The sequence below is a fragment of the Meleagris gallopavo genome (assembly GCF_000146605.3).
Source record: "Meleagris gallopavo isolate NT-WF06-2002-E0010 breed Aviagen turkey brand Nicholas breeding stock chromosome Z unlocalized genomic scaffold, Turkey_5.1 Chr41_random_7180001851994, whole genome shotgun sequence".
Classification (NCBI taxonomy): domain Eukaryota; kingdom Metazoa; phylum Chordata; class Aves; order Galliformes; family Phasianidae; genus Meleagris; species Meleagris gallopavo.
The window spans coordinates 5919-15216 of record NW_011100826.1 but is presented as its reverse complement, the minus strand read 5'-3'; the positions used below and the strand labels follow the sequence as shown (position 1 = coordinate 15216).

The following is a 9298-nucleotide window of genomic DNA, read 5'->3' as shown; positions in this document are numbered from 1 at the left end:
TGTTCCAGTGAAATTTGTACCAAGCAGATGAATTTGCCTGGTTTCCTTGACAAGGTAAAGGTATTTCTGCAAATGAGTGCATCTTACAGAAGCACTCCTCAACATTTTCTGATCTATTGGGAATCAATACTAAATATTACCATGCTGAGGAAAAATTGCAGTTAGCCTGCATGCCTCCATTTCCTTCTTAGCTTTGTGTGACTGCAAGCAATGTAGGAAGCTTTGAAGGCCAACGTATAGATAGCCAAGAGCTGCAGGCAGGGATCATTGTGGAAGGAAAACAAGTGTGTGAAAGAAAAAGGGAGAAAGAAATTTCTTGCTAAGCTGAACACTCTAAATAGCTTGGGAGAAATCCTTTGCTATCTACATTTCAGTGTATACTTATATAAACTTAAAAACTTTTAATCTCTGACACAAAATAATTTGCTAAGTGCTTATTTAGTATGCAAATTCATCACTTTAAACTCCTAAGTAACAAAGATGAGGTGAGACTTACACTACCAGAAGAAGCTTACCAGTGCTAAGTTTCTTATCTGTGCTCTTTTGTTAATTATCAATTTATACACTTTAAACTCATTGGATTAAATAGCTACACAACAAATTTACAGTGAAAGTTTACGAAGCACCCTCTTGGCTACTCCAAGATATACAGCAAGTCAAACTTTCAGGGTACCTCTAAACATTTTCTGCATAAATACGAATATATCAATCTGCAGACACAACTGTTCCTTTGCTTATTTGAATAAAGCGTGCAATTACTTGGGCTTGAATATTTTGTGCATACATTTCCAGGTCTGCCAAAAATCCCCTTCAAGTTCAAACAGTTACATGAATTAATGGATATATCCCCAGTGATCCACTTGACAATAAAAATTTCTTGGAATATCAGCTGGACCCAGTAAAACAAGTCGAAAGAGAAGTTCAATGAGTTTCACAAATCATCATTCAAAGTTCTGCAGGTGCTTCTGTCTTTTGAAATGCCATTACCTCAGTTGCCATGTAGTACTTGGTTCATTTTCAAAGTTTGAATGTTCTGTAGCTGACAGTCCACTAAAAAGAGAAAATTTTGAATATGATATTTTCTCTTTGAAAATCAGACTGACAAAAAACTGGGAATGCTACATACAGATGTCTTGTTGCACAATTTGGGATAAAAAGGGATTCTGCATACATAGGCATATAAAAATATGATTAGGCATTTTCCATATTAAAAAACATTAGAATCTTTGAACTCAGTTACTCTCCAAAAATGAGTAACACTTGAAAACACATCCTTGAGTATCACAAAGTGACATAAGGCCATTTGTTCTTCCTTTGATTCATTCAGATGTGTGTTTAAATTTGATTGCTTGACGTTCTGATCTCTTTTTTTTTAATGCACTGGAGTTTAGAAAATATTGTGAGCGCTGCATGTTTATCTAAGTTTTTAATTGTAGAGTCACATTTTTGAGGCAGACCTGAGTAAAAAATTCTTTTTTTTGTTTTGTGTTGTTTTTTTTCTTCATTTCTCCATTTTCTTCTTTAGTGGCCTCTTGAAAAATCCAGCCTGCAGAAGAGAAATGAAGTGAATAAAGAACTACTTAAAGCTAACAGCCCATATTGGTAGCATTTATATGCTAAAGTCTTACCACTATTTTCATACTTGCAGAACAGTAAATAGTCATTTAATTTTTATAAGTGAAGTACAACATTGCTTTTCCTGAAACGGAAAAACTAAGGAGACGTGTCACAAAAGCAGACAAAAAGTGATTGCTGAATCATTGTTATGTGCACATGCTGTCAATGATTAAAATGCTTAGTAATAGTGAGAAGTCAGATAAACAAGTCATTCTTAATGCTTTTCAAGATTTTTTCAAGAGATTATGCATGTTATAATTAAAAAACTACAGCCTTTAAACTTTAATGTAAACGGAATATTTAGCTTGGAGAAGAGTGCCCACTTGTGGCAATAATTACACCACAGGCTTATCTTGCACAAAGAAAACCTCGCTACACATAGGCAGCACAAAAGCAAAATAACCTTACAGTACTAAATCTCTTTATTTATTTCATAATATACAGTTATGAATATATCAGTATGAGTGTCAATCATCAAGCATTGCATGTTACACCTCAGTAAAATGTTATTCTGTCGTTTCTCCAAGACCCATCCCAATTTACCTATTGGATAATTTTAGTGTCCAGGTTCTAATTATAAGGAGGATAGGAAATATAAGTTAAGCATATATATATTTTTTTATTTTCATGAAGACAAGGATGTGCAGCTTACCTTCCACAAAGCAAATATGAGCAGTGCAAGAATCAAGAGTCCAGCGAAGATACTCAGAAGGATAACCCATAAGGGGACTGAACCTGGAGGAAGTTCTTTGGAAATCTTAATCATGGTCTGCAAAGCGTTCAGAATGTAAGCAATAAATAAATTGTCCATTTAAAATATCATCAGAGCAGCATGACTGTTATTATATGCGCTGAGTTTTCAAGGTACTACTTCATTCTAAGTACAAGAATTTGCAGGAAGGAATGGAGCAAAAAGCATTAATAATAGGAATAGTAAAGAAAATACAATGTATAAAGTAGAATCACTTGTAAGTAACCCAGGAGGGCTTTGAAAATACTACCAATTCATTAAAAAGATCATTTTAATTACGCTTTTATCCACAGATACGGGAAGCACTTACACTGCAACAGGCAGAAGTAGTTCAGACACGTCCCAGGCACACGGCTTGGCTAATTCTGACATTTGGTTGAAATGTGAATTCACTTACTTGTATTTTGATTAGGATAGTACATTACAACAAATGGCAATCAATTCTCTAGTATTGAATGACAACAAATGATCCAGTAAAAGATACTCTGTGAAGAGTAAATCCATGAATTATCATGTTGTTACCTCTAGTTTTTGATGATCATTTCTCAAAATCAGTGATGAGTTTTCACTCCGAAGTAATGCTTTCACAACAAGGGTTAAGCTGTGAATACTTGCCTGGAAGAAGAAAGAAATGCCAATGGTTTATAGTAGGTATTTTGAAGTAGAAATCTTTGCAGAAATGAGAAGTTTGGAAGCAAAACTTAATGCTCAAGTTCTGGGAGAGATAATGAAAACTCAGTGTCAAAAACTGATCAAAAATCCCTTATAGATTCAAAAAATCTTTCCAGCTTAAAATTTACTTAAAAGTAATATGCTTCAGTATGTCCCTCCTTACATCTGCTGAATTAGAATTTGTGGATGGCTAACAAACTAGTGAAAAAAAAAAGTCGATACAGAAAAAGTAAGAGTTGCCTTTCTATCGTGTTTTGAATTTCCTTTTCAGTTCTAAATACTCTAAGGTGAATAAAACATGGAAATTAATTTGTAGAAATCTAAAAATAGGAAGAGAATCATTTTTAACACTTGATGAATATGCAGACAAGAAAATTAAAGATATAATTTCAGTAAACATTACAAACACTGGCTTATTTTTTCCACTTTTTTTACTTACTTTTATGATGGTAGGTTTCCATACTCTTAAAGAAACATTCACTTGAGATATGTCAGATGGGGTCAGGGCACAATTAATAGATGCACAGCCGAATGTATCACATTCCTGTTTAAAAGCCAGCAACATGAACTAATAGTAGTAGATTTTTCACATTATTAAAATAAAAATGTGTAAACATACTACCCCTATAGATCACTGTCTTATTGTGATATTAATCCTCAAAGGATATTATTAATTTTTTTATTATTATTTTTTTAATGTAAAAACTACATCACAGTATGTAGAATGAGTTGAGATTCTCATGGTATGGCAGAACAGCCCCCTATGCAATCCCTTAGCCTGTAGAAACCTCAGTTACTATAGTTGTGCAGCAGAGTTCCCTGACAGAGGCATAGCCTGTAATTGCAAGATGTACTTTTCTGTCAGCACAGCCACAGCTTAAACATTCAAAATTGTGGGATATCTAAATTGAAGTAGGAGAATTCAGGTGTCTTTACTTATCAGCTGGGAGTACAGCAGACATGTCTGATAACTTGGAAACATGCTAGCCTGGATTGTTACCACTCCCATGAAGGATATATAATAAGCATGGCAAAACACTCATCTCTTGGCATGGTTTCATTTGTAACAGAAACTGAGCTTGTGCCACTTGCATCTCTCTGCTGAGTAGGTAGTATGATGTCTTTCCGCTCAATATGACAACATAACTATGTTAGCAAAATTATACTCAACAGCTCTTCTGTCTAAATGTGAGAAGCTAAACTTTTTCAAATTGCTCCAGCAACTACATTTTTACCAGTTGTACTTGAAAATATTTTTAACTGATCATCTGAAAAGTAGCAAAGGAAATGAGAATTATCAATATTATTTGACAATCACAGTGGGAAAGTGAAGGCGAGGTTTACTCGTCTGTCCAAAGTGCTGCCATAATTTACACATTTGTTGAATTAAAAGCCAAAAACCAAAAACCAAAACAAACAAAAAACATCAACAAAAAAAAAACAAGCCTCAAATTCAGTTCTACACACAGTTTTGTAGCCAGAAATAACAAAAATATACAGCTAGTCCTACATGAAGATACCTTTCAAGGCTATTAAACAAAGTGATTTTTCAGAAGATGTAGTTTGACATAAGTTTTTATATATTAACTTCAGAAATGCTCAGCTCAATGTTAATAAATGTAAATCTAGGTTGAAAGTATATACCATAGGGAGGCTTACCATAATTGTATCCTTTGTAGGTTCTTTTATTTTTGGCAGCACAAATGATTTGCCAGAACCGATCTTTAAGTGATCTACAGGGTAACTCGATTTGCAGATAGCGTTCTGTTAGAAGAAATAAAAAAAATATACTTATTGCTTGAATATCCAACCTGTTACCATTAGAAGGTTTTTGAAACAAGACAACATTAATAACATTTTATATTTAATAACATCAACATTTGCTAATTGTAATAATGGTAAGCAACTAAATGCAATAATAAAAACAAACATTGCAAGAGGGCAGAAAAGCAAATTCAGATAGCACGGATATTTAAATATCATTACCTACTCTTTATGAGATAATGACTTAAATTTTATCCAGTTGCTTAAACATCTGTAGAAGCAAACCTCCTGGAAGATGACTGCCACATGATCCAGCAAGAGAGCTGGCTACTAAGAGAGCTAAATAGTTTTTGAATGGGATTCCACAGCTTTCTGCCTCAGCAAAAGACTAGGAGGTGAAGTGCAGGATTCAGGAGCCAGGGAGGATGGCTGGATCACTGCTGACACTTTGTGACTCCTGCAAGGGCTCCTGACAAACTGTTTAATATCTTCAGTGCAGAGGAAGAGTGCAGAGCTTTTACCTTTTGCTTTTTATTTATTTATTTATTTATTTATTTATTATTTAATTTTTATTTTTCTTTAGATCAATGATATTCACTTTCAGATTACCACAGTGAAGAGATACTGCAAATTTCCTGTACAGCATTTTGATTTGTGAATATATATGTAAATTTAGGTGGGTCAAACATGGTCATTGGTTAGAAATGACAACAATGGGGGAAGGAATTAAAGAACAGTCATAATTTCTTTCTACACTAAACTTAAAATATTCTGATTTATTTGTTTGTTTTAAAATGAACCTCAAAATTTCATTTCAATAATTTATTTTCTTTTTAATGGTGCAGCACATTACAACTAATTAAACTATGTGGGAAGAGATCTGTGAAAAAGATGAATGACAGAAAAGGTTCATGTTACCACTTGGTGATATTTGTTGAGCTATTCAATTAGTAAAATAGATCTAAATTTAACATCTACATCTAGAGTTGTGGGACTTGCTGGAATTGTGATCTCATCCAGCAGCTCCGAAGGAGTGAAATGGAAAAATTGATTTTCCTCAAATGAGGACTGAAGACATGGCTTATTACTCCTTCAATATGTCACAGTGCCCTAGACAAGGAAGAAGCCAGAGGATTGCCAGTGCCAGAGAACAGACATACAGGAATGCTAATTTCAGAACGAAGAATACTGAAGATGGCATGGTCATTGAGCTCTAGATTTAAATGCAGGGCTAGACTATTCATAAGAAGCACTGCTAATAGTGGAGACAATCAGAGGCTCAGTAGCCAGAACTAAGAAAGAAAGTTCTGCCCCTGGTATCCCAATCTGAACTTCTCAGCACTTGGCAATATACCAAATCAACATTTTTATATTGCAATTATTGTTCAAAGCTGTTTTAAACTTGTTTGTTTCCTTCTAATGATTCTTTTCTGTCTTCCTATGAAATATTCACATATTATTAAAACAAAAGCTTCTAATCAGACTAAAGAAATGTAGGCTATGATTCAATACATAGCCCCAAATATTTCTACTTTTTAACATGAATAAAAAAGTTTTAAACTTAATAGTAAAAATAATAGTAAAAATACAAACTGCATTCTTACTTGGGAATGTGACAATGCTGTAAGGTAGAGAAGAGTGTTTTTGGCTGTTGTTACATCAGGATACAAGATTTGCAGTGTAAGATTTGGCATTGGAAAATGTTCACCTTTTTCAATCTGTAAAAATGAAAAAGTATTTTGATTAGTACCTTCTTATTTTATTGGTATTTGATTGTATTTTTTTACTTTTCCCCCTTTAAGTAGTAAGTAGTACCCTTAAGTGGTAAGTTATGTTTATGAGACCACAAATGATATGTTCTGCAGTCCACCAGCTCTTTTACATTTCAAAATTCTTGCTTTTGAAATGAGATGAATGATATCTGAAAAAGCATCCACAAAAACTCAGAGTTACTGGATTTAAACTTGAAGAATAAGAGAAGTAATTGTGCAAAACACTGTAGGTGGCCTAAAAAACATAAAACATTTGCAACTGCTGCTTAGTTGAAGCAAGACCTTTTCCTGGGCTTGTGTTTTATAGACAAAGTTGATTCAGAGACTTTTGTCTGTGCAGAATCCTAGTTCAGCTTTGAATTTGACAGTGGGAAACAAGGATGCTGTCGTGATAACGCTAAATTCAACACTACTGCAACTTGAGGCTGGGCTTCTACTCCTGTATGTATATTTTTCCGAGAGATTTTGATTTGCAGTATGCATTCCATTAAGAAGACAATGTTCTTAGATCACAGCATTCACATTTTCCGAAAGCTGGCTGGATTTTGGAAATATCTATTCTAACTTGTAATGGCCAAAGACCAAGTTCTCATTTACTAGCATATGCAGTATCTCTAAAATACACTTGAATTATTCCACAGCAAATGAACCATTCTGAAAACTTCTTACTCACCTTATTCCAAAGCAAGCAAGAAAACAAGTGTTAAATATTGTCAAAAGTTTCACATACTCCATACCTTGAAGCTATCACTTTAAATGACCCAAATTAAATGAAAAAAAAATACAGTTTTATTTTTTCTTACCCTATAATGCAAAGTAACTTCATCTCCTATCTGCTCTGTTGTGTTAATAGCAGTAGGAATGGTTTCATTTGCAGCAATTATAACATGGTGCTCTTTGAAAACACTGCAGGTTAAAGAACAAAAACACACAGTAAGAACAAAAACTTCATAAAAACTCTAAGTGAGATAATCATATAGGAATTTTCATTATTTTGTTAATCCTCCAGGTCTAGTCTTGCAAATAAGAGTGTAATGCTGCTTCCACTGAAAACAACTCTTGCTTTTCTGAGTAGTGTCCTCCTGTTGTCTTGTACATTTCAAATGCTGTGCTCAGTAAAATCAATGAAGCAAACAAATATTGCCTGCACAATTCCTTATTGTAAGAGCCACGTGAAATGGGCAGTGTTCGCATAAAAGAGAGAACAAAGCATTCTTTTAAATTTGTCTAGAGAAGGATGGATTTGAACACTCAAAATGCACTCCAAATGAATAATTTAATTATTTACACATGTACATCATGTCTTGTATTCTACTGATAATACTGATGATGGACGGAATTTAACTGAATTCCAGCTGATTCTGAAAATATAGTATAAGATCTGCATTAAAGCTTATCTTAGAAGTGATAAAAACAATCCCCTGTAAATATAAAATTAAGGCTAATTTTTGAAACCAGAAATCAAACACTACACCTCACAATATTACAGTAATATGAACTTGTGTCTGTCCTTGTTTCCTTTCTTTTGTGCCTGAAATGTTTTTGAATGAGTACGGTAAGAACAAGAAGCATCAAAAGCTACAAACTGCAAATCAAATTTAAATTGATATAGAGGAGCTACAGCAAAATGCAGTAGTCACTGTCACTTATCACTTCACATGACTGCTCTTTTCAGTGAAGCTTGTGCTTCATTTTCATGAGACTGGAAGTTGTCATTTGTAGATACTGAGCACAGCTCAGAAACAAAAAAATGGTATATTCTATTTGAACACCTGTCATTTACTATGCTAATAAACAGAAGCACAGTGAAGCATGAATACCTTACAAATATTAATCCTACTTCGTATTTTACAGGAATTGTAACTTGTCCTCTGTTGTCTCTCAAGGTCTCAGGTGGTTCTTCACTGTCACTAAAATAAAACATATGCCACTCATGTCAGACTGTGATACTCATCTGCACATGTAAGAGGGCTACTGGGGGCAAGAGGTACAAAGAAACTGAAATACACACAGTTCTTGTTATGAAAACCTACCAACCATTTCCACTCAATTACTATCTTCTAAATAAAGTTCAAAAGACTATTTCCAGTAAAAAAAATTAAGTCCTGAACAAGACCAAGCTCAGAGATGCATCTTTGTTGAAATTACAGATTGCTGACTGGATGGAAATTGAACAAATAAGGACCATTATTTTCACCCATCTATGTATTTTGCAGGGAGAGCAAACACTGAGGGCATGTTCATCTCTTTGATTCATTCAGTTCTATCACGGAAAATATCCTCAATTTCCTTGCTCCTTGAGGGTGAGACATTTTTGATAAACTGCAATTTATGATAACACGTATGGTAAGTTTGTAAGAGAGTAAACCTTTTCTGAAGGTAAAACCACCACGGGTTCTGACTCACTTGTGGTTCACAGGATCAACAACTTTTTATTTGACTACTCAGTCTACTGCAGGACCAAGTACATCTTTAAAGCTGCTTTCTCTATAGGTTGTTCAGCCACTTCTACATTTCAAAAATACATCCTTGTTTTTCCATGAGAACAGTTAGTTGTAGAGCATTCTAAAAAAATCACAGTGTAAACAAGCAAAGATTGCAACTAACCTTGTAGCATATACATCAACAGTGGCATTTTCCAGGAGATATGATGCATTGAATTGGAATGATATTTTGAAGGAAATCTGTTTGGAGAAACATATTGCATGCATTTAAAGAAAAA

At 34.0% G+C, this 9298-nt stretch overlaps 1 protein-coding gene across 1 annotated transcript in view; it reads right to left on the bottom strand.

Moving 5' to 3' along the window:
* The window catches only part of LOC104915569 (integrin alpha-1-like), a 14858-nt gene continuing 5560 nt past the window's right edge, over positions 1–9298 (bottom strand). Inside the window, exons 4-12 of the mRNA XM_010726490.3 lie at positions 9184–9260; positions 8397–8486; positions 7380–7482; positions 6409–6522; positions 4700–4804; positions 3480–3584; positions 2891–2983; positions 2270–2386; positions 1–1546 (exon numbers count right to left, since the gene is read on the bottom strand). Coding sequence (XP_010724792.2) covers positions 1502–1546; positions 2270–2386; positions 2891–2983; positions 3480–3584; positions 4700–4804; positions 6409–6522; positions 7380–7482; positions 8397–8486; positions 9184–9260 — 849 coding nt within the window. The 3' untranslated portion in view covers positions 1–1501. The remainder of the gene's footprint in view (positions 1547–2269; positions 2387–2890; positions 2984–3479; positions 3585–4699; positions 4805–6408; positions 6523–7379; positions 7483–8396; positions 8487–9183; positions 9261–9298) is intronic.